At 33.7% G+C, this 26,148-nt stretch overlaps 1 protein-coding gene and 1 pseudogene across 1 annotated transcript; both read left to right on the top strand.

The window, feature by feature from the left end:
• Window positions 1-285: 285 nt before the first annotated feature.
• LOC148195817 (DEAD-box ATP-dependent RNA helicase 36-like) lies at window positions 286-8,384 on the top strand (annotated as a pseudogene).
• Window positions 8,385-19,883: 11,499 nt separating this feature from the next.
• On the top strand, window positions 19,884-25,057 carry LOC124831836 (uncharacterized). The gene is made up of 9 exons (XM_047305926.2): window positions 19,884-20,758; window positions 21,378-21,433; window positions 21,501-21,583; window positions 21,717-21,795; window positions 22,488-22,598; window positions 23,031-23,140; window positions 23,748-23,831; window positions 24,243-24,280; window positions 24,359-25,057. Exons 1-9 carry the CDS (start codon window positions 19,945-19,947, stop codon window positions 24,427-24,429), a joined length of 1,446 nt encoding a protein of 481 aa, XP_047161882.2. The 5' UTR covers window positions 19,884-19,944; the 3' UTR covers window positions 24,430-25,057.
• Window positions 25,058-26,148: the final 1,091 nt, after the last annotated feature.

The raw sequence follows: 26,148 nt of genomic DNA, 5'->3' as shown, positions 1-26,148 counted from the left end.
AACACTGATATTTCTCCTGTTTTCTCCAGAACCAAGGTAGTGAGCTTGTAATTCGATTTGCAGCTGCGTTTGTATAAGATCCAAAATTTTAAAACCAAAACTTCAAACAACACATTGTTCGAATATATGAACCTGGGAACTCATTAAATGGATTTAGGTTCATAAACCCTAATTATTCCTCCCGTTTTATGAATGACCTGATTTAAAGCAGATTTAGATAAGCATTTTAATTATACTCTTTTACCTATGGTATTATTCATAATTATATGAATTAATATTTGACTTATGCCGCTGCAGTTTCTTGTCTTGGATGAAGCAGATCGAATTCTGGATGCTTGTTTTCAGGAGGAATTGAAATTGATCTTTCAGTGCTTACCTGAAAATCGACAAAATCTGTTCTTTTCTGCGACAACTACAAGTAATCTGCAAAAGTTGCAAGAACGTTACCAAGATAAGATGTATGTCTACGAGCATATGAAGGTTTTAAAACCGTTGAATCACTTAAGCAACAGGTGATATTCATCCTAAAAAGGTGAAGGATGTATATTTGATGCATATCTTGTCAAAAATGGAGGATGGGAATTCGGTCTGCCATCGTGTTTATCTCAACATGCAGGTATATTTCTACATTGTATGTTTAGATTCTTTGTTACCAATTTTGTTTTCTATATTATGGTTTGTTATTCATTTTTATGCTACGTCCATATCTATATATTTTTGTGGTGCTATCGGAAAATGTGGCCTCTTTCAGCTTCTATTATATCAAACAATCACACCTGATTTATTTGTTTGATGCTTTTGTTTTCGTTAGTTGGTTCCTGACTTGACTATTAATATCTAAATATCCAATATCAGAATTTTATGCTTTTCTTCAATAAATTATTAGGCTGTTATTTTTTGTTTAGCTTCCCTGTCCCAACCTGCAATGAAGTAAAAAGGGTAAACATTCTCATTCAATATTATTATGATGAAATTTGACTGTCTGTTATTGCATTTCTTTTTCTTTTGTCGACTGTTTATGATGGACTCAATTGAAGCTTATTGTTGTGGACCGTTGTCTAATTGAATCTGTTTGTGGTCTGGTGATATAGTTCGTGTAATGGTATGACATTCAGTAAATAATTAAAATTTGTGATGTTACAAGAAAAAAAAGTTGTTGCTGTTTGACAATGAAAATTTGGAACTATATACTTTTATTTGGCAAACTGGTTGGACTTGAAATTGGCTTTGGTGTCTCTACTTAGAAAATAGATATTGGACAAACTTAGGATTTCTACTTTCTCTGGTATGCATTCCATGCAGCTGAGAATGGAGGCAATTATTTTAACGTTATGAATTTTTCAATATAGGTTTTTTAGTTGATGGGTGAACCAGAGTTTTATTGAATGCATATCTTGAGGTTTTCGTACTTACTCGGTTTCTTCTATAAAGTGTAAACCAATGATAGTGAAAAAAATGGGTAGAATTAGTATTTGGTTCTATTTTTATGTGTTGATATGTTGTTTATCTCTTCTGTAATTTATTAAATATTGTTAAAATAATTTCATCTATGTATCACCATTAAGCCTAAGTAGGTGTGGTGTGTTAGACAATCTATTAGGTGTACCTACAGCCGTACCTAGTTCTGTACCTAGTTTGTACCTAGGTGTCTAGTGTAGTCTCTTAATCTTTCATGTACTCTTGAATCAGTTTTTTCATTATAAATAAAAGATTATGAGAGGGGTCTCTTAAGCCTTAAAAATGTATTCCCTTTTTTAATCTTAAGTTCGCATCAGAGCGGGTTGATCTTGCTTTGTTTGTCTCTATCATCTTTGGCATAGTTTTTGCCGCCATTCACTGTCTGCTGTTGCTGTGTGCCACTGGCCACCATTGTCGGCCGTTACAGTTTTCGTCAGCAACCACTGAATTTGAGTTCCTCTTTGACAACAGCCAACCACGCAGTTGTGGAACCTAATTCTTGCTGTCTCTGTTTTGGCCTTCAAAGCTTTGTTCCATCACGGTTCGAAGTCATCCTAAGGCTTTAGTTTTTCCTTATTGTTTTTGTCTTCTTGGTCAACAATGACCAATGGAAATGCTATTTCATTCTCTGAAAGCCCCTGCATTACTTCCTTGAAGCTAAAATTATCTATCATGGGCTGCATTGTGGTTCTTTGGCCAAAGACATCATGACCACCTTGAGCAAGATGGAGGAAGCCATGTGCCAGCTGGAAAAGCTAAACAATGAAAAAGCGGATTTCCAGCTGTATGCCTTATTGTAGCATTATGTGGAACCAAGACTTCTGATGTCTCTTAGAGCTTTCAAAACATGCCACTCCTTTTAGAAGAAAGCTCAAAACATTTATGCCAATGATACCCAACGTTTCTATGATTTGCAAACAAGCTTGCATCTCTCAAAATGATTCACCATGATATGGTATCCTTCGTGACTGAAGTCCAATCAGCTTTGGAAGAACTCAAAATGTTCTTGGAAGTCTAATCTTTGGAGGAAATCAAAGATGTATGTATGTATGTGCTGTGTGTATCCTATAATTTTTTAATTTAGCCGTATCTCTGCGTCTGTCATTCCGTGTCTGGGCTTCATAGCATGGATGGCCTCAATCATATACCCAGCTCTAGTTGTGCCTCATCATGTTGTGGTTGCTCCATTTTTTTTTTTCAAGTTTTGTTTGATAGTGATGTGCTCAATTTCTGATTAAGAAAGCTCTAAAACTCTGCCACAAATGACAGCCACAATTCTCTGGTTTACTGCTCTGAATACCATTTGATAAGTTCTCAAGCACTGGAGGAACCCACCCACCCTTAAAGGCTTGCTTTTAGGCACTATAGAACCAAGCACATATGTATTCCATTTGAACATCCCATAGTACTTGATGTGGGACTTAGATATCCCATAATGCTCAAGTTACTAATACTGCATGGAGGTCAAGGATGGAAATTGATGTTGGAAGAAATTTTTGTTTGGCTAATGAAGCCTGAGAGCTGTCATGTTATAACTGGTATTCATACAAGGAATGAAAAATGGCCCCTATAATTTGTATATATAAATAATTGCTTGCTTTGCTTTCACTTTTGGTGTGTAACTCCCCACACCAACCGATGTTTAGCATGGCTTTGTTGACAATCCAAGCTGTTTTTGTTCTACTAAGCTAAATTTAGGCCTTTATGTGTGCAAAATATAATTTGATTGTTATTAAATTTTGAAAGCGGTTATTATTTCAACTAGGTAATTAATTATTAGGCATTTGTTGCCATCCTCTTTTTCCTCCAACAATAGCTTATATAGACATCTTTAGTTGAATAATGAGGCATACCTGATTCACATGCATTTCATTATTTCATTTATTTGGAACTGTTTAACTGTGACCAAATCTTAGTGCTCAGGTGTTTGCAATGTAAATGAACAATGTTCTGCTATCATGAATTTGACAGGACTCTGAAAATGAGGTCATTGACTCTGTTGGCTATTTTTGTTTTCTTTATAGAAAGTCTATTTTGTTTCTAAATTCGTATTCAGATATCCCAAGTTAAAAAATGGCAGCAGTTACGTTCATCTTTTATTCCTGTTGAAATATGATATTAGATAATGAAGGAGGTAAATAGGTTCTTGAATTTATATAGTGTATCCTGATGTGATGTCATAAAACAATGCTCACGCACTTATGCCTTTTATACTTCAAGTTAGATTGCATACTGAAATGCTAACCCTAATCAAAGGGTCAATTAACTTGCTGTAATTGGCTAAAGAAAATCCCTTTGAATAAGGATCCTAAATGATAGAATTTCTGAAAGTTAGGTAGCACAATGATATGTAAAATAATAAAAGTGAGCCTACCCTACTATTGTCATTCTCTTGTAAATAGTTTTTAGATGTTCCTAAATGTTTCCAAATTTCAGAGATTGTCATCGTTTAAGTTTAATGCTGGAAGTTCTTGATCAAGAAGCAGCAGCTCTTTATTCATTCAAATCACAAACTCAGAGGCTTGAAGCTCTTCATCAATTAAATCAGGAAGGTTTCTGTACTGCTAGCAACTGATGTTGCCAGTCGTGGATTGGATATTCCTACAGTTGACCTTGTTATCAACTATGATGTTCCAAGGTTACCTTTTCTTGTGCCAATTTCTTTACCTTCTTAATAGACATTTGAAGCATTTCAATTAGCATATTGCAACTATTCATCTCCAGGTTTCCACGGGATTATATTCATCGGGTTGGTCGAACGGCAAGAGCCGGTAGAGGTGGACTGGCTTTGAGCCTTGTCACCCAGGTTAGCACATGTTATATTTAATATTAAAGCTTGTATATTTGTTTGTTATTTGAATTGAAGTTTGCAAGTATTGAATTTGTACCTAATACCTAAGAATTTTTGTTTGTAATAAATTGTTAAATTTGAGAGGCCTGTTGCTTATGCAACATCACACTTGAGTGTTGATGTGGCGACTAAACTCATTTAATACTATAGTCGAGAGATACAACTTGTTATTCTGGGTAAAACCTAGGATTAGCACGTCATTCATTTTGAGTGAGCCATGGAAATGGGCATGACACAACCGTCCTCATTTGCCCAAGCTTGAAATCAACAATGTTACCATAGACAGTTATATAATTCAACAATTAAATTGATAATTTTTTGCATCTCTGAAAGTTATTAAAGTTGTCATTTCACTAATTTGACACTTAATGACCATTACCATCTAAATTTAGCTTAAAGGGATATTATGAATCTAACCAACTAAACTATAATACCTGCTATGGTTGACGTGAATTGGTTTCTGAGATTTATAGGGGGACCATAGGTACTTTTAAACTGCATGGATCCTGGGGTAATGCCCTAGGTTCTTCCTTTTTGAATTATGTTAGTATCTAAATCGGTACAATCTGTATCCCAGACATACCGATGTAAGTTTGTACTTTTAAACTTGATTGTGGGTGTTGTGCAAACCTTAGAAAAATGAGTTCATACTCTAGATAATTGCCTGCTTGTCTTGTGGATGGCAGTGTCTAGGATATCCTGATGTATAACCATTTTTAAGTGTGATGACATACGTTGTGTGGCCTCTGAATATTCATACTCTAGATAATTGCCTGCTTGTCTTGTGGATGGCAGTGTCTAGGATATCTTGATGTATAACCATTTTTAAGTGTGATGACATAGGTTGTGTGGCCTCTGAATATAAATAATTCCATTCTATTGGGAGGAGTTATTACTCAAACATATTCAGAAAATATTTGTTGATCTGTGGTTTTGCTGTGTTTTTTCGGAGGAAGTGTCTTAGTTTTTTCAATTGTTACTCATGTTCGTATAAATGAAATCATTTTAGGATTCTGATATTTTTATTTTTATTGCAAAGGTTTCCTTATTTGTTTGACATTTTCAGAATGATGTTGAACTTATTCATGAAATAGAAGCACTTATTGAGAAACAACTTGAAATGATTGAATACAAAGAAAGTGAGGCGCTTTCTCTCATGAAGAAGGTATGTTTTTGCTAGGCGATTTTTTGTTCTAATTATTGAATTATATATTTAATTTGTTTCCTTTTCTGTGTCTAAATAATTTTTGCATTTTCAATTATGAGCTATGTAAAGGTTTGGTTTTTTTGTTCTAAATTTCTATTTGACTTCTTAATTCTGTGATGTATTGTAGGTTTTCAGTGCTAAGAATGTAGCAGAAATGAGAATGATAGATGATGGCTTTGAGGAGAAAGCTAAAGAGCGGAAAAAACAGAAACTGAAAATGCTTGCAGAGAAAGGACTGTTGAAGAAAAATAAAAGGAGAAAAAGAAATAAAGAATTCTCAGAGCAAGGGAAAGAGGTATAAAACACCGAATATCTTCTTTCTCTTCCCGTTATTGACTGGCATAATTGGCCATTTTTCCAATCGACTTGTTTACTTTGATGTATTGTGTAGGTTTTCGGTGCGAAGAATGTCAAGGAAATGAAGATGGGTAGCATTGAGAGGGAAACTGTCAGACCTCGTAATTAAGCAACCAAACCCACCTGTCTAATCTCATTTATTACACCCAAAACCCTGCTCAGAACCATTTAAAGCGCACTTAGAAACCCCTTTGAGCGGCGCCAGGTGTCAATAAACGAGGATCCGAAAATCAGTTCGTGGGATGCAGGTGTCAGCAGGAGAACGGACGTTCGTTTTTAAACAAAACTGAACTTTTTGAAATCCGCGTCACTCTTCTGCATGCACCTTCTCCATTCCAAAAACTCTGACTTTCCATTTCTCCTCCTTCTCTCTAGAAAACTCTCCCTTCTCTCTACTGAAACTCATCCTTTCTCTTTTCCGTTCATCATTCAGAAACCATAGAAGTACTTCCGGCGTCGTAAGCTTCAATTTGGACCGAAAAGATCCAGATTTTGAAACTGGTAAGTTTCTCGACCTTAGCCGTTCGTCTCTGAATTACATGCAAAACCAAGTTTTGGTTGCATGCAAGATTATAATCTAAATTCTTCCTTATTTTTATGGTTAGACTTAGTCGGAGGAATTAAGAAAATCGTTGAGGGTAGAAAGCTGTAGTTAGACGAACCAAAATCCTACTCTTAGGACGTTCACCACTGATCCAGGTAAGGGAAGCTTATTCAGTTTAATTCTTGTGTATGTGTTGTATTGTATGAACGTTATATGAGCTGTATGAAGCATGAAATTGTGATATTTGATTTTTGGTATATGATTACGATTATGAGTTGATGTATGAGAAAAATGAAATGGACTATGATATGAGTAATTGAAAGTATGAAAGTTTATGCTGAGAAATGAGTTTAATGTAAATGAAACTTTGAATATGAATTTCCTATGATAATGAACGTTCGTCATTGAACGGTCCTTGACCGTTCGGTGCTGTTAGTAAACTACTTTGAATTGAATTCTTTCATTTGGAAAGATTTATAGTTGAGGACGAACGCCCTCTTGTATTAAGTGCTACGTTTGAGCGTTCGGCCAAACGTAGATGCCCTGAGTGTTATGTGAGAAGTTGAGAAACTTGTAAATATACATTCGTACACTTAGTCATTCTTAGAAACATAACTTTTCCATCTCTTATTATATGAATTTCTATTTCTATTATCAGTTCAAATCAGCGATGGGCTTGACCTAAAGCGTACGTTATGAGTGGCGCTCGGTCTTATACCGAACGCTCGTCCTTGTATTTAATTACCAAACGGGTGGAAATAGCGTTCGTCCAAATTTCAGTAACTCAGTGTACCACGTTCGGTCATTGACTGGCAGTCGGTTTATATAATTGAATTATTCTCGGTATGGTCATTAAATCGTCTTGAGGTATCTTTATCCATTTGGATTCGGCCTAGAGCCTTGGTACTTAACTTATTCTGAGTATTGATCGGATCGTTCTAGAGTCAGTTCATTCAACTGATTCGAGTGGTAATGACGTTCGTCATCTGATATGTGTCGGTTTTATTCTGTTCTAAAACGAGGATTTCTCGGTCTCGTTTTAAGGTTCGTCCTCGTTATGAAGAGGGCTGAACGCTCGTCAATTTATGTAATTGGAACGGAAGATGAAAATGATATTAAAGTGAAAAAATTATAAAGAATGAACAGTATATGAGATGAAATGATGGTTGTGGATTTTGAACGAGCGTTCCAGGGAGGAACGACTCTTGGATGGTTATGAGAAATTGTAAAGTATGAATGTGGACAAAGCTTAACTGACGATTCATCCTGATGTTCCGTGAGTGCTCGTCCTCAAGTAGAGGGGAGTATGTCATGGGAACGGCAGGAGGTTTTAGTCCATAACTGTACTTTGGACGGAACGGACTAACCTCGGGTGGTAGCTGAGAATTCCAGCTATTCCACCTGGGTGCACGAACGTCGTAGCTACACAGAATTCATACGGTCCGGACAGTCAGTCTAGTATCAGGAATTGATTGAGTTAAGGAATTGGTTGATTTAAAGGAGTTATTGAATTATATGTTGGAATGTATTTGATACGTTTGATGTGCTGTGAAATGCATGATGTTACTTGAATTAAATTCAATAAGCTTACCTTGTGTTTCATTGTGTTGTCTCGTCGTTGTACGTCCGTCTTGTAATTGCAATGATCATCCGTGTGGATGTGAGCATATGGAGAGGCGTTGCTTGAGGAGACGCTTGAAGAAGGAATCTTAGAAGAAGAAAATCTCGTTGATGTTGAAGTGAAGGCCGAACAGTAGTACGTTCGGTTATCTGTTTAGTTTAGTTATTAGAGTGTTGTATTAGAGCGACCCTTCCCTTTTTGTTTAATCTGACCGTTCGGTATTTCTGTTTTGTAAACCGTTCGGTCAGGTATGCTGAGATTGATCATCTTTATTTGTAACTCGCTTCTTGTAAGGCCGTTCGGCCAGAACCTGTGCTTTTGTTTAATTTAAGACTGATTTGGTTTATCATTAAATGTAATTAATTCTACTATATGGTGTTTACTGTATTTTTGGGATGTTACAGAAACAAAAACTAGTGCTAAAAGAAAAAGGTTTGTTAATGAAAAAAAGTTAAATCAAAGAAGTAAAGAATTTGCACAGGGGAAGGAAAAAACAGAAAAAAAGAGAATAGAGGCATCAGCTGATATAGCAAACTCCAAAGAAAAGGGGTAAGAAGTACATTAGTATATTTAAGTAAACGATGATTTCTAATTATGGAAAGAAAAGAGCTTAAAATCAAAAGCCGAAAGAAAAGAGAGGTATCCCGGATAGGGTGGACGTAGAGAACCTAAAGGTATTTTGGTAAATGGTTTGTTATTGTATTCGTGTCTTCCTGACTGTTTGTAGAGGTGAGATTAAACACATCTAGGCAATATTCTTCCTTTGATTTTGAGCTCTGATTTTGCCTCCTTATTTGTTTAATTTGAGGTGAAAAAAGATCAAACAACTGAATTTGAACCTGATGAACATTCCTAGCCGTTGAGAAGCAGGGTGTCATCAATCAATTTTGTAGCCAATTAAATACGTTGCTGATTTAGCTTCTGAAAATTGTACAGGTGGAACATAATTGTCATATTTTATGAATTCAATTGTTTTATTAATGTGTTGATCCTTTGTATTTGGCTTTTTTAAGCAAGTTCGTAAGTTCAAGTTTGTGAATGGAAAAACGTGAGATGGTGGACATTTTATCAAAGGTTTTTCTCAGCATTATATCATTTATTGCAGATTTTGGGAGGATGAGGTGAAAACAATGAATAGGATGGCTAATAGTAAAAGTGACTAAAATAATCTATCCATTGAAGTGCTGGAGGTCAAGGGAAGAAAGCCATTAAATGACTTGTAAAGTGTTTTTATGATAATTAATGTTTTAGAAAAATGGTAAATGATGATTATGTTCCAAGGGAAGTTTTTGTATTTGGAATCAAGAAAAATCGTTTATGAATTAATACAGATTTAGTATTTCGAATTTATAATTCAAATGTATTATTTATTTTGTAAAAGGAGAATAGAGGGGGAGAAAAATAAAGAGATTCTGGTGGTGAGCTGGAAGAAGAAGAGGCTTGATAGAGAAGGGACACCAGTGGAGGAAGAAGGAAAAGAGAGGTGTGCCTATAGAAGAGGAAAACATTGAAAAACAAAAATAGAATATGATTTGAATTTTGACACAAAATTAGAATAGATTTTGTCTCAAGTTTTGATATATATTAATTTAAAATTTAATAAATAAATGAATATAGTTGTTTTTAATTTAATTATATAATTTTTTTTTGACATGTTAAATATGTATTATGTTAAATTTATCTTTTAATTTGTTTATGACATTAAATTAAAAAGATTATATTAATTTATTTTAAAGTTTGGAGAAAATGTATTAAAGTTTTGAATAAGTATAAATTTTAATTTTATACCAAATTTAGAAATAAAATATATTTAACTAAATAAAAATGAAAATAATGAATTATTTCACAACTCTTATAAAAGTTGAATTGTATAAGTGTGTGTGATTTGGAATTTGGTAATTCTTAGAAACTTTACATAAATAATATTGCTTATGAATTATAGCAGGTGTAAGATCCTCTAAGATCCTCTATATATATATATATATATATATATATATATATATATATATTTTAGAAGATGGGGTCATTCAATTATTGAATTTGTAAGAAGCACAATTATTGTTTGGAAGCACCAGCCGCCCCATAGAAAGAAGTTGATTATTGTATTTGGCAAATGGAGAGCATCACAATTGTCATTTTTGTCTTCTTTTCAAATGATGGTGCATTCATTTTGTTCAAGTAGAAAGTGGAAGTGCAACTTTAAGATATTGATTTTCCTTAGCCTTTAGGGAAAAGCATAGAGGACCCCTTGCTTTCATTTTTCACCGTCCAGGGAGCATAACACGTAGGAAAGCAAGACTTGGCTAAAAAATTATGCACGGAGGAAATCAAAGGAGGAAGTTTTGGTCATCAAAAGAAGAACAGAGTCCAGCACGTATCGAAAGTGAAAGAAGCCAAGGTACTGCAAGTCTTGTGAAGATTAATTTAAGATCTACAAAGGAAGTCTTCAAGAGGTAAGGGGAACTAGATCTGTTTCTATATATTGTAGAATAATATGTTTGATGAATAATTTTGTGTCTAGAGTATCCTTCTTTGATATGAATCCGTATGAGTGATTGTAGAATTATACTGTTGTAAAATCTGGGGAAAAGAGAATAAAAATGGTGCTATGGAAGTCTGGTTGCGATTCTGCAGAACGCGAAATAAATAACGTTCGGTCGTTAGTATTACCATTCGGTTAGGACTAAATCGATACCGTACGGTTGAGTTTTAGTTTAATACCGTTCAGTTAAGTGTTGATCTATTACCGATTGGCCATGTGGTGATCGTTAGCATTCGATCTTGATCAGGTATTCTCAGGTTTTGATCGTTAGCGTTCGGTCTTGGTCATGTATTAGTGATCGTTAGCGTTCGGTTTTGATCATGTACTCTAAGGTAGCAATCGTTGGCGTTCGGTCTCGATGATGTTTACTCTCAGTGATCGTTCATAGGTAGCGTTCGGTTCTTGATGATGTTTGTTCTCAAGTAGTGCTCGTTCATAAATAGCGTTCGGTCTTGATGATGTTTGTTCTCAGGTGGTGTACGTCATAGGTAGCGTTCGGTCTTGATGATGCTTGTTCTCAGGTAGTGATTGTTCATATATAGCGTTTGGTGTTTTAGTATTGAGTCTAAGTGCTCGATTTTAACGTTCTTACAAATAGTGTTCGACCTAACGGCATTCGGTCTAATATAACGTTTGGTGTTTTAGCGTTCAACCTAGGTGCTCGATCTTAACGTCTGTCCAAATAGTGTTCGACCTATAAGTGTTCGGTCTAATATAACGTTCGGTGTTTTAGCGTTCAGCCTAGGTGCTCGATCTTAGCGTTCGTCCAAATAGTGTTCGACCTAATGGCATTCGGACTAATATAACGTTCGGTGTTTTAGCGTTCAACCTATGTGTCCAATCTTAGCGTTCGTCCAAATAGTGTTCGACCTAATGGCATTCGGTCTAATATAACATTCGGTGTTTTAGCGTTCAATTTAGGTGCTCGATCTTAGCGTTCATCCAAATAGTGTTCGACCTATTAGTGTTGGTCTAATATATATAGCGTTCGGTGTTTCAGTGTTCGGCCTAGTGCTTGATCTCTTAGCGTTCGTCCGAATAGTGTTCGACTTAATGGCATTCGATCTAATAGCGTTCGGCCTAATAGTGCTATTAGATTGATGTTGATGATTAATGTGATGTTGAGGAATATGAGTATGGTATGAGTCTCGTGGAGAGATTCATTAGTGTTATGGTATTTATGTATATGTTGATGTTGAGGGTCCCGTAGTTGGAGATTATCCTGATACTCTAATAATCATCCAGTTTCAAGTAGAGAAGGATGAATTATGTGGTGAGAGGAGGAGGAGGTCCTGGTCTATGTGCCGGTTTTGGACATAGTGAGGGGACTAACCTTGTGAATGGTATGAAGTATTTTGGAAGTGTAATTGTAAGAAGAAGTAGAAGTCATTACAAGTGCATAACCTCTCGTGACCGCTCATCAACGTATCATCCGGATGAGTGTCTATTGGGTACTGTAGTGTTTATTGAGTACTGTGGAACGAGTGTCCAATTGGAATTGTGGTACGATGGTATGAAGCTGTCTGACTTAATTATTATATGATGTTTGTATTGAAGTAATTATGCATGTTTTTATAAATGATTTATTGCATGTTAACTCACCCTACTTATTTGTGTTTTTGTGTTTGGATTTGTGCGATGATCGTATAATTCGTTATACGGGAGCAGATGAAGGAATGCCGTCTCACTCAGTGTCAAGGAAGGGAGGGATAGAAGGACTCAAGTTATAGTTTTATAGTTGAAATCTGAGCCAAAAAAAATGTAATGCTACAATGCATAATTTACTAATTTTCAAGTCTGAGAATTTTGGGATGTTACAAGGAGTTAGAGAATTTGCTATAATTATTAGATGATTGTATTTTTAATAAATTATTTTAGGAAAATATTTTAAATAAAAAAGGTAATAACACATGTTTTTATATTAGTTTACTCAATTCTGAAATATGTTTAGTCTTTTTTAAAACTTTTGAGAAGTTTCACTAATTTTATTTAAGAGTACAATCAAGTAGAAACTATACATCAAGTATTTTAACCACTCATGGTTCCCCTAATCATTTCTGACTAGTTCGAGTTTAACTACTCCCAATATCAATCCTAATCAATCTTGATTATAATGAGTTTATCCACTCATAGTTTTCAAGTATTATAACCACTCTTTGTATACATTGAGTATTGTCAACCACTCTTGGTTTCCTAGTTAATCTTGACTAGCTCAATAGAAGTGTTTAAATATAAACACAATCTGTGTTTGATTACAAATACAAATTTGAATAACTTGTACGGAGAGGATCAATACAATACAATCTGTGAACGTATGGGATTCTTCCTTTTATGTTGAAGAACATCAAACTATATATGCTTTGAGGTAGAGTAGAGATATTGTCTTATGATACTTTTTGAATATGTTCTCTTTTTCCCTTTCCTTTTCTCTCTCTTCTATTTTCACCTTCTTCAACTTCAATGAATCTTCTTTATATAATCCTCTTGAGAAATGATCGTTGAACATATAATTGACTTCTGGATAGACTTCATAGGCTTTTTAGGCAGCTAGTTAAATTCAGGTCTACGTTATAGCAAAACAGTGCTTTCATTCAAATGTAGCTTGTACGACCTTTTAGTGCAAAGATTGAGGAAACATTTTAAGAATTTCTTTTTATCACTTAACATTTTTTGTCCTTTGTGTGACGCTCTTGAATAAAGTTTTAGTATTGACATTACCTGTACAAATAACAAGAACAAATCATGCAAGCCAAAAGGTAATTTTTCATACAACATTAAATGTTTTAAACGTTGATGATCGTTAAGCATGTTGCGTGTTCAAAATATTCTCACATCTTAGCATGTTTTAATAAATGTATTGTTCGAAGGCAAATAGTTTGGTATGTTATGATATGATCTTTTAAGCCTTTTGTTTCAAAATGATTGTCACAACCGGAATCGCGACGGGACGACGATCCAAAAAGAAACGGGTTTCAAAAAGAGATTTTGGAGTCGCCACCATAGTTTATTTTGGAAAACTACGGAAAAACCATAAAATAATAAGACACGGTCCGCGAAAACCAGATTCTAGGTTCGGGAGTCGGTTACGTGTAGGGAAGGTATTAGCACCCTACAACGCCTGTCCTAAGGCAGTACCTTTAACTAAATACGCAAGTATGATGTGGTTTTCAAAATGTTTAATTATCCCTAAAATAAAATTCTAAATAAACAAAATATATATTTTTTAGTTTTTTTGGGCCCGACAAGGATTGACCTTGCTCCTACGTATTCCTAGTCAGAATGAGAAATCAGGGTTACGTAGTTCTTTTGGAAACTGCTTGAAAATTTTGTTTGAGAGTTTTGTTTGAGAAATTGATTATGGATAAATTTGGACTTTTGGGGAAGTGAACCTGACAAGGACTGACCTTGCTCCTACGTATCTCCACTTTTGATGGAGAATCAAGGATCACGTAGTTCTGGTTGAGAGATTGTTTGTTGTTTGAAAAAGCCAAATATTTTTAATTTTTGAAGATTTTATATATTTTTTGATATTTTCGAGAAAAAGAAGGTAATGAGTACTAGGCCGACGCAGACGGTCACACGAGTACTCATACCTTTAGAATGATATTTAAATATTTGTAATTATTTTTTTAAAAGAGAAATAACGATATTAAGCACTAGGACGATGCGAACGATCACACGAGCACTCATATCATTATCTACTTCTTTAGGAAGACTTGAGAGTGTCGAGTGTTAGGCTGATGCGGACGATCGCACAAGCACTCATACCATTATTTAAAATTTTTGATATTAAGGATATTAAGTACTAGGCTGATGCAGACGATCGCACGAGCACCTATATCCTCATTTAATATTACGTAAATAAAAGAGAAATGTATTGAACACTGGGACGATGCGGGCGATCACACGAGTGTTCAACCTTTAAAACGTATTTTTGTAATTTTTTATTTAAGAAAGAAGAAAAGGTTTCTAGCACAAGGACGACGCGAGCGGTCATACGTGTGCTTAACCTTTAAAATGTATTTTTGTATTTTTATAAAAGAAAGAAAAAAAGGTTTCTTAGCACAAGGACGATGCGAGCGATCACACATGTGCTTGACCTTTAAAATATTTTATTATTATTATTATTGTTTTTAGAAAAAGAGAAGAAAGGTTTTAGCACAAGGACGATGCGTGCGATCACACATGTGCCTAAACCTTAAAAATATATTTTTATATTTTTTTATAAAAGAAAGAGAAAAGGACGATATTAAACACTAGGCAGATGCGGACGATCGCACGAGTACTTATATATTAAAAAATCATTTTTTATAATTTTATAATTTTATCTTCTTTTCTTTTTTTACTTTATAATTCATCTTTTTTAGGGTATTTAGAGTGCAGTAAATAAACTAACCCAAAGAATAAAAATTAAACACAAGATGTAGGAGTGAAGTTATCATAAAAGGGGTTACATGCAGTAAAACATAATAATTAAACAAATAAAATAAAAACAAGAAAAGCCCAATAAGAATAGGAGTTCAGAGATAAAAACCAGGAATGCAACTCGAAATTTCTTATCCACTATCCAAACCTCCTTTTCTTTTTTGTAGAAACGAAATGGGCTTCAGCCCAAATGGAAGGGGTGTCAATAGGAATTGCTTCTCAGTAGGAAGAAAAAGGAAGCAACCCACGCCAGGCCCACGGCCTCTTGACCCCAATCAGAAACCATTAGGGGGGTTCCCCCAACTTCATCTCATTTTCCCATTCAGAGACCTTGCACGCTTAGGGTTTTCCTCTTCCGCATAGGACCAAAGGAGGCTTAGGGGCGTCACCTCCGCAATCCGCACACTGGCCGCCTCCGCCAGACCGGCCGCCGCCAGCCACAAACCCGGGCGCCACTCTTGCGCTGATCGCCGCCACAGACCCCACTTGTTGCCGCGCCAAGCTTTCCCCTCTCTGCGTCGCGTCTGTCTAATTGGCAAACGTCGCCTCCGATGCCACACTGACGCGTCCCATGACTGGCCCAGAAACGCCACTGGCGACAAGCGCTACCGTTGGAAGCATTGTCGCCCTCCACGGGTCTCCTCACCGGTCTCTTCCCTTTGTTTCTGTGCTTTGTATTTTGGTGCTAGCAATGAAGGTGACGAAGCTTAGGGATTACTTGTTCTCTTGTTGTGCTGAACAAATGAAAGATGAGTTGATGATGAGGAAGGTGTTTGTTCAAACTCACGGTTGCTTGCTATGGAGGCAAGGATGGTTCGAAGAGTAGGATGAGGATGGTCCGGCCAAATTGAAAAAGGATTGAAGGGTTCACAGTGGTTTAGTCATTTCTGGTTTTGTGATTTTCTTCTTGCAGGTTTGAGTGGATAAACAAAGATGCCTGTGAAGTGATGGCAGGGAGGTATGATTGATCTCGGGTGTTGGAGATGAAAATGAAGAAGAAAGGGATGAAGATGATAGGTGCTGGCCGTGGGTGAGACAAAGGTTGGAGTGGGCAGAGGCTAGGAAAATGAGGGAATGATGATGAAGGTTGGGGTGGTTACGGGTGTGTGGAGCAGAGGGATGGTGGAGAGCAAAAGGGCAGGAGGAACGATTTCCCCTTTTTTTCTTTTTCTCTTTTTTTTTTTTTAAAAACTAAATAAAAATACAGTCAAATAAACTAATATAATAATATAAAACGAAATGATATATATAGTAAAATAAAATTAAAATAAGAAGATAAAATGAAGTAAAATAACTTAATAATAGTAAAATAAAATAGAATAACCAAGAAAGACAAAAAGGATAAAATAATAAAATATAATAAAGTAAACTAATAAAATAATATAAAATAAAAAATAAAAATAAAGAAAATAGAAATAAGGCAAAATAAAAAGAGACCCATTATTTAGTCAATCCGGACGAAATTGGGTGTTGACAATGATGTCTAGCCTCAAGTACATCGTTTAGACATGTTTAAAAGAGCTTCTTTTCATATGCTATAACTTTTGTTAAAGTGTTAGATATTTTGTTGAAAATTTTATAGCGTTTGACACCACATGTACCTTGTGCCTTGGATATGTTCGAGATATCAGATAATTATGCATCTTTGATAACATTTAGTGTGTTATTTTGATATCCTAGATAGCTTGTTTTGACAAACACTTGATGACTTTCCATATTTGTATATTTAACTTTTAAGCATCAACGATTATATAGATTGTGTTTCTATTGTATTTCATTTAAAGAGAGTTAACTTTAAGCATTATATTATTTATGTTTATCTTGTTCGATATACTAGATATATTTCATCCAATATTATCCTTTAGTACATGTCATCACTATACATTATATCTTATGATCAATATTTGGTCGAGTGTTGTTTGTTAAGCTTGAAAACATAGGTTGCTAGACAATCTAGTTTTTTTAAACAATCTTGTATCAACAAATCTCTTTTCTTCAACGAAACCTAGGTCATCTTCTCTTCCACCTAAAAACCTAGTTATTGTCACCGACGACGACAATAATAGTTGGTGACTTTGTAACCGTTGGTGGTGCACCTCCTTCCTCACCATCCATACAGTGTAGCATTTTTATTCCCTCTATTTATGGCCATCTTCTCTATCAAAGCAAAGCAACTTAGCCCTAAAACCTTTGACCAAATTCGTTGCCTCACGATGTGCCTAATAACGTCGCTTGCACTGTCAACAACACTCCCCTTTCCCATCTTTTTGCACACACTATCTTTGTCTTCCCCAACTTGAGATCTGAAGCAGCGTCTCTTTTTCATGGCACCCCATCAGTATTGATGGCATACCCCTAGGCATGCCCAAAACAAATTCAAGATTAGTTGAAGTCATAGATGATGATTAAATATGTTTTACGTATTTATAATATATATATATATATATATATATATATATATATATATATATATATATATATATATATATATATTAAAATACATTTAACGTTGAAATTTTATCGAGTAATTGATATTTTTAACTGAAAAATTAGAAAATTTAATATTTTAAAATAATTAATAAACTGTTATTGTTCGAAGAGTCTTCGGCCGAGTACATATTAGATCATGTACTTGAGATGTTCACGAATACAGAGTAAAACACAAGCAAAGTTTTAAATTGATTTGAATGGAAAGATTTTTTTGAAATATATGTAAAGTTAGAATTTCAAATTGCTAGAATTTATATTAGACTTAAATATTTAATCTTATTATTTATAAATAATTATACAAATTAAATTAATGTTTTTTATATAAATATTTATTTTATAAAGCATTAATGAGAGTATGAATTTTATAACGTCCTGAAAACAAAATTGAAAAAAAGAAAAGTGTTAAAAGGAATGACTCCAAAAGGACATGTTTTAATGAATAAATAATAAATATTCAAGTATTCTCTATTAAATTTGATTGATGCATTAAATAGTTGCACAACTTATCATAAATGCCTATTTTAATCAACGTCATAAATTCAATACAATTTGTGATTGAATAATTTTCCTACATAATACATAAGAATGAAACATTTTTTCAAAATTGCAAGAAATTATTGAGAAAAGATGATCTCAATCTCCAAAATTGGATTGATACTTTCTTTGATTTTAACAATACTTTCTCCTTTTCCATTGAAAGGAAGTGAGGGTGGAGTTGTAGAAGGTTATACTTTTCCTCCTGACAAAGTAGATATTCTAATATACAATTTTGTTTCAAAGAACTTGACAATTCATTGCAAAGACAAGCATCATGATCTTGGGATATACACATTGAATTATGAGGAAGCTTATAAATTTAGTTTTAAACCTAATTTCTTGAGGAAGGTTACTTTGTACTTTTGTAGTTTTAAATGGGTTGGAGGAAGTCATTATTTTGATATTTATAATGAAGATAGAGATGATTGTAGTCAATGTGCATGGACGATATTCAAGAAAGGACCGTGTAAACATTATCCTAACTATGATGTTTGTTTTAAGTGGGAACATTAGAAAGTACCTCTCTAAGATGGTTTCCCAAAACTATAGAAATTATATAATAATATAATAAAATAAATGAGAGAATTTTATGACATAAATGTTTTGATGTTATTATTTTATTCCTATTTTACTTTTGTTTATCTTATTTTATTTATTTTTTATCTAATTAAATAGATACTTATACCTTTTTTTTAATATCAACATCAAACAAATCAGATAATCTCAATTAAAGTTAATATACATGTAAAAAAAACATATATAAGTATAAAATTACTACTAGTTTCCTTTATTTATTCTAAAATTTTGGACTCATTATCTGATATGATGTTCCAAAAACATGAAGAAAACTTATATTAATGTTCTTAGCACATATTTATAATCATAATAGAACAAAGATTTTTAGAGAACTAGTAAAATTGCATACATGATTAAAGAATTTCATGCAATCAATATTAACTAAAATAAGATAGAAATTGTACTTATTCTATTTGAAAAATTGATTGGTTAAACATCTTATTCATTGAAAGTGTGCTTTGATCTAAAAAGAGATAAAATATGAGTTTAAAAATCTCAAAAGATAGTAGAAAATTTCTAGAGAAAAGATCGTAGAAAGGTAGAGAGTTTTATAAAAAGAAAACTTTTTTATAATAGAGTTTTTTTATGTTTAACATCTTTTAATAATAAAATATTAAAATGTCTTAACTAATTTTTAAGTTTTCACAATAAATAAGATATGGATGATGAATGATTATATTATGGTTATGAAATATATATATATATATATATATATATATATATATATATATATATATATAAATGATTATTAAATTTTTTAAATAATTAATTCAAAGTAAGTGTTAACTCGATAGAGAAAATTTGAATAACAAACATGTAGTAGATACGATTAATGTTATTAAAAGAAATTAGAAACAATTATATTATATTATGAATTACTAATGTCTTTTGTTGTATTTTATTCAAAATGAGTATAAATTAAATTTAAATGATGAATAGTTAAAGATGTAATACAGTTTATTTAATTAACTATACACACTTAGTTTAATTTGAATAAGAACGAATGTAAATTAAAATTTAAAAGTTATTAATTGGAAGTAATTAATTTATAAAATCAAAAAGAATATTTAAACCATTTTATTAATAACATTTAACAGAATTACATGATTTTAAAAATACTTAAAATTTTAAAATCAACTTTACACATTAATTTTTTTTAATTAATTTGTTTCAATTTCAAATAAAAAAATTAAGATCATTTTGAAATAAGAGTGAATAAAATATTAATTACTTTAATATATATAAATATATAATATAAATGTCATTACAATTATTTACTTTAATCCACTTCTCTTTCTCTATCCTTTCTTCTCTTCTCTGCTTCCGTTCCCTACCAATGTCCTCAACGAGGTTCGGATTCTTCTTCTGCCATTGTCAAAGGCTCTTCCCAGCACCATCTTCTTCTTCTTCCTTTGCTTTTTCACGCCCAAGACTCCTCTCTACCACTCCATATCCTCTCCAATATGAACTCATTATCAACCGTCCATCTTACCCTCGCCCACCAACTGTTCGACCAATTGACTCACCCGAACCGGACGACCCAGCTTCCGAGACTCGCCCCCAACTCGACAAGGCCCAGAGGAAGTACTATAACAAGCGGAGGAAAAGGATGTACGGCTCCGATTCCGACCAAGAGGGCGCTGGGCGCCGTGACGAAGGGTTCGTGGAGTTGAAGCCCGAGGTGGTGGAATTCCCCACGCTGCACAAGAGGGAGGAAGAGTTGTACTTCCACGACGCGTTTACGTATCCCTGGGAGAAGGACAAGCATTACAAGATGGTTTATCAGTTGGAGAAGAAGTACTTTCCTGATCAGTCGCTTGACAAGGCCTTTCTCCAAGCGGGACAGTCAAATATCAATAGTGCAAATGTTGATGTTAAAGCAGATGGACGGGGTGAGGGTAGGAAGAAAGATGTTGGGGTGGATGAAAAGTTGGTGTTTTTTGAGGGAAAAGAGAAGGGCGAGGGTGAGAGTGGAAGTAGAGAACTGAAGGAGAAGAAGGTTGAGGAGTTCTTCAAGGATTTGAAGAAGGTTCCTGGTAGTAACAAGGATGTTCAAGTTGGAGAGCCTTTTCTTTCGTCAAGGAGGACTGGTCTTCCTCCCGTGTGGGATAGTCCGCATGGCACTGTGGTTTTGGTCAACAAACCGAAAGGTCAACTTAACATTACACATTATATTCATTCATTTCTTTGCTTCACTATGAAACTGGAGTTAATTGTGCGCTATGAAATGCTTGTTGTAAAATGCATGCAAGTTTTATTCTGGGCAGAGGAGAAACTATTACATGGTTTTGGACTCAGTGAAGAAGAAATTATTATATATCTAAAACTACCATAGTCATTACAAATCTAATCTGTCGAAGACATAACATGTAATAAGTGTGGACCTATGTCATTTAGAGATTGGTGAGGACTATGGATACGTGGTTCAATCAGACCATATAATAATTATTCAGGGCGGGGGGAGTATGGTTGATGCTCACGAATGAAAACATAGTGCAGTAGTGCTAATGAATCATGTAGTCTAAGATTCATTATTTTTGTGGTGTCATATTTATGGATCTTGCAGGGTTAGTTTTATTTAAGTTTCTGTTTATATATATATATATATATATATATATATATATATATATATATATATATATATATATGCAGTTTTGTTTTTTCTCAAATTTCCATTTATAAAAAACTTTGTAACTTTGAAATTTATTAAAGAATAGATATATTTTTGCCTGGCAATGAAAATTGAACTGCCATGTAACTCTTTTGCAGGTTGGACTTCATTCACGGTTTGTGGAAAGCTGCGTCGCCTTGTCAAAGTGAAAAAGGTTCTTTCCGCCGCATGTCTTTACTTTAGTTTGCTTCTCTGTGATGACTAATATATCTGATTTACAGGTAGGTCATGCTGGGACCCTTGACCCAATGGCTACTGGTTTATTGATTGTGTGTGTTGGCAAAGCAACGAAACTGGTAGACAGGTGATTGAAAATTTTAAAGTTTCCTGTTTAAGTACTTAGTAGTGTTGCCTGTTTCACTATCTTATAATTTTTATTTTGGTTGAAATGTTTTATCTGAGTAACTTTTCTGGACACTTGAACTTCTCTGTTTCAGATATCAAGGAATGATTAAGGGTTATAGTGGGGTTTTCCGCTTGGGGGAGGCTACTTCAACATGGGATGCTGACTCACCAGTGAGTTTAATTTAGTTTTCTCATCATTATGAACCAGAAAAAAAGTGTACTTTTGCCATCAATGGAACAACATAAATTCATGTATAATAACCTTTTCAGCAAAAAGTGAATAACCTTTTTGTGAATTGAAGTTTAGAACATTTTGTCTATATTGCTTTGGCTGCAATAAGAATCAGTCGATCTTGAAACTTCAGCAAATCATCCAACCCCAAAGAACGTCTCAATTTAGTAGGTTGATCCATCAGGAGAGAGATAAATAAATAATGACTTCTATTTTTAAAGTGCTGCTTAGCATGGAAACCTTGAATCTTTTACAAAGAACACAACTACTAGCCTGCCCTCAACTTGTGCTGAAAGCCCGTATGTGCATTGTTAAAATTGAGATACCTGTTAGCATGGATTCAAATTCGGCAACCATTAAGCAGTTTGTTATGCAAAATAATAACTATTTGATCGATGTATGTCTATATTTATGTTTAAAATCTCACTTTGAACGAAGCATGTCTGAATATTGTATTTGCTGTTTGAAACTTGAACAATGTTCAAGCGTGGAGTGTTGAACGCATGTCATTTGATGTGACTCATTAGTCCCGATGATGGAGAATTAAAACTTGTATTTAATATGACAGTACATTTTGTTTAACTTTAAACCATTTGCAATATCTTAACTGATAATCCAACTTAATTTGTAGGTCATTCAACGTGAGCCATGGGAGCATATCAAAGATGAGGATATAAAGAGGAATGCTTTGTCGTTTTGTGGGGAGATCTGGCAAGTTCCTCCTATGTTCTCAGCTATTAAAGTAAGAACTTTTGCCATTCTTGAATTGTGCTTTGGGCATGGTGTTGAAGTATTTTTTTGCCTTATACGTCATTAGAATATTTGAGGTGTTAAATTTGTCTCTGATGTGTAATTGTTAATTGAGTCTACTTAATTTAAATAATTTTGGTGTAAAAATTTGCAACTTCATCTATTTGTAATAGTTTTAAACTCAGTTCAGTTTGTAATGCATCAATATTATCTGCGTCATGGTTCATTCGGAGCAGTTTAGCGCTGGGAAATTTTATCTTTTCTAAAGGTTTGTGAGAAAACATGATATCATTGTTTAATTCATATAAATGTCTTCACCAATTGGAAAAGAAAGACGTCTCTTCTTGTTGCTGTTGTGGTATTTTATTTTAGTTATTAAGGAAACTTGCTCAGTTCCTTACATGTTGTCACTACCTCTTCATAGGTTGGAGGTGAAAAGATGTATGAGAAAGCAAGGAGAGGAGAAAGCATTGAACTTTCACCTAGACGAATTTCAATTTTCCAGTTTGACACAGAGCGCAGCTTAAGTGACAGGTAGCCGTTTGGTAGCCTCCATTCTAAACTCCCTGCCCTTTCTGAATCAAGATTTAGCAGAGCCATTTATAACAGTTGAAATGAATACTGCTGGACAACAAAATAAATGCATGTCAGTGATCACCCAGAAAATTTTTTGCCATTAGGAAGTTAACAAGAAACCTGAAAAAATGTTGCCATTATCATTCTTGAAATCCAATCAAAGTTTAAATCTTCAACCTTTTATGCTCTCAATAATTTTGTTTACCGACCACGGGACAGTACCAAGAATTTGTCCACCAGCCAAAGGAAAAGGTTTTAAATGCTATAAACTCCTCAAAGTGGCAGGTTATACATAAGTCCTAAAGACTAGAAAAATGTTTTGAATACCTGGTTAAGGAAGATTGCTACTCTTTGAGCTCCAAATAAAAAACTCTATGGTTAGGAAGTTAAATGCTTCTGTGGCCTTTGAATCTATAACCAAACAGTTGTTTTGATCATAATAAAAAAATTTGCCAAGAGAGAGAATTCTCCTTATAAAGTATCTTTGGAAATTATCTGCTTTTAGAGTTTTAGCTGATTTGTTTTATTTTCAACCTACTATATCCGTGTTATATTATTTTTGCAGACAAAATTTGATTTTTAGAGTAACATGTTCCAAAGGGACATATATTCGGTCACTTTGTGCAGATTTTGGGAAGGCTCTTGACAGGTATTCGTTTATTATTCCTTTTCTTTACATTTCTTTCTCATAACAAGAACAACATGACTCAGTCATTACGAGAGCAACATGACTTGTAGAAATATTGTCAATCTCTTGTTATAATTTTCTTACCTCATTTATCCGTTGATTTAGTTTTCTTCTTGCCTGTATAATAGTCCATGATGATTTAGTCCTTTCATGCTAGATTTCATTTTATTCCTTAGTTGCTATCAGCAGAGACTCTATCCAACATGGTTAATTTAGTATCAAATATTTCAAATGAAGTCGATGTTTAAATTTTAGTCTGAAGTATTCAGTTGGTGCAAAAATGAGTATGGTCAGGTAGACGAGAAAATACTGTAATATCCTTCAACACCAAAGTTGAGTTGCTATTGTTGACCTATTGCTGTAATTTTGCAGCTGTGCCCATTTAACTGCTCTCCGAAGAGATTCAATTGGTAAGTGGTCTTCCCGTTGAGGTGACTTCCAAGAATAATTGTGTAAAAATGTTTATATGGTCCTCTTCTTATCTTCAGGGCAATATTCAGCAGACGATGCATGGGACTTTGAAGAGCTGGAAGAGGCTATCACTAAAAGCTATCTCTAACATCCTTGCCATGTTGCTCCCTCCCATGATAATGGGATTAAGATCCATGGCATGCTCTTCTTTTCGGGTAAAAAAATGCAAAATGCTTTAGGGGTTGCTTTGGTTTGATAAAATATTTTTTGATTTTCATTTTTTTTCTTTTCACTTTTAATCGTAAAGGATCTTATTTTTATTTTGTTTTCTGATTTAAAGACTTGCTTAAGAAAGAAGCATTGAATACATAAAATGAAAACAGGAAACCATAAAAAATGTTTTTGTTGTTTCTTATTGTTTTCATTTTTCTCTATGCAAACTTTTGAAAACAGAATGGGAAAATGGGTTGTATTTAAAAGAAAAATTAAGAAAAGCTTTCACAAACTATGTATGACTCCTAATAAACAAAATGTCAAGCATGTATTCCTTTCTCTAAACTTTTTTTTTTGTAGTTTTAGAGTTCTTTCTCGACATATCAGGTATATAAAATCGAGAGCAATGTTCTGTAAAATTTGTTTTGTATTTGTATGGAGAAAATATTAATGCGCTGAAAAGAAAAATTCTAGATATGTGGTTTTGTAGATGAAGTGGCTTGGTCTAATGTATTAACTTTAAAAATTTTACTTGACAAAAGTAAATTTTTTTTACATTGTCATTTGATAAATAACTTCTTATTTATATTGCTTATTTTTGTTCCACTAGTGGAAATATAGTTTGTTAGTGTTATATGAATGAAATAGAGTAACATTAGTTTCAGTTATGCATAATTTTAATTATAGTTTCCATTGTATTGAGAAAGTGATATTGTGACATTATTTGGTGCATGTTTGGTCTGGTCGTGCATCCATGATTCACGTTTAAGCTATTTTGACTAGTTTTCATTTTTTAAATTCAAAACGTGGAGATTCTAGTTTCCTTATCTCCTTCCCTTTTCAAAAGTTCAAGCTATTTTTATTGCTAACAAAGTATTGTAGCTGTAACTAAATATTGACTCTGGTGTTGTTGACTCTGTACCTGAAATTTAACATAACATTGAAGTGGAGGATCCTAAAGTCCACATTTCAAATGTGTTATCTCACTCATGAGACATTTGTCTATAAACATGATTGGTTGGAGTTCTTCAAAATTCCTGGATGATATAAGTTTTTCTTCTTAAATCTAGGATGATAGATGAGCATGTGATTAATTTGGCCATATCAGTAGGACTACATAAGTGATAAAGTTATTTTTAAGTTTGTTTAAATCCATTTTCAGTAAATATAGTTTCTTGAATGTAGGAATTCTTAATCCCTATAAAAAGTTAATTGCATGTCTGATTTTCTACTTTTTTGAAATTTAACAATTTAAGTATGCTGTTAATATGTTATTTAGCTGTAAACATAAAATGTTTATGTGTTCTTCAATGGTAACAAGTGTTAAACCTTATCATGTTGATAATTAGATAGCAAAAGTGCAGTTCCAATTCTTCCCCAAAAATTATTGTCGAAATAACCAACAAATTAAATACAAGGACTTTGGAGGTGTTAAAAAACGTGAGATTTTGTGATTAATACAAAATGACAAATAACTTTTATTGTTCAATATCATTTTATATTAACTATAAAACATCACATTTCCTAATATATGAATACAAAAAAGCAATATAAGGAGACAAGATAACAATCAAGTGACATACTCAATAGAAAAAATTGAACTCTAAATATTCAATTGAAAAAAATAAAAATTTTGAATACCCAATAAATCAAA

This window comes from Vigna umbellata, chromosome 7 (assembly GCF_029865625.1).
Source record: "Vigna umbellata cultivar VRB3 chromosome 7, Vumbellata_1.0, whole genome shotgun sequence".
Taxonomy (NCBI): Eukaryota; Viridiplantae; Streptophyta; class Magnoliopsida; order Fabales; family Fabaceae; genus Vigna; species Vigna umbellata.
This window is presented reverse-complemented; position numbering and strand designations above follow the sequence as displayed.

What these genes read in the sequence shown, in the direction of transcription:
- LOC124831836 (XM_047305926.2), top strand. Translation starts at nt 19,945, where the DNA reads ATGTCCTCAACGAGGTTCGGATTCTTCTTCTGCCATTGTCAAAGGCTC. An exon ending in GCCTTGTCAAAGTGAAAAAG is followed by an intron (nt 21,434 to 21,500) that starts GTTCTTTCCGCC and finishes TCTGATTTACAG; the next exon opens with GTAGGTCATGCTGGGACCCT. An exon ending in CTATGTTCTCAGCTATTAAA is followed by an intron (nt 22,599 to 23,030) that starts GTAAGAACTTTT and finishes ACCTCTTCATAG; the next exon opens with GTTGGAGGTGAAAAGATGTA.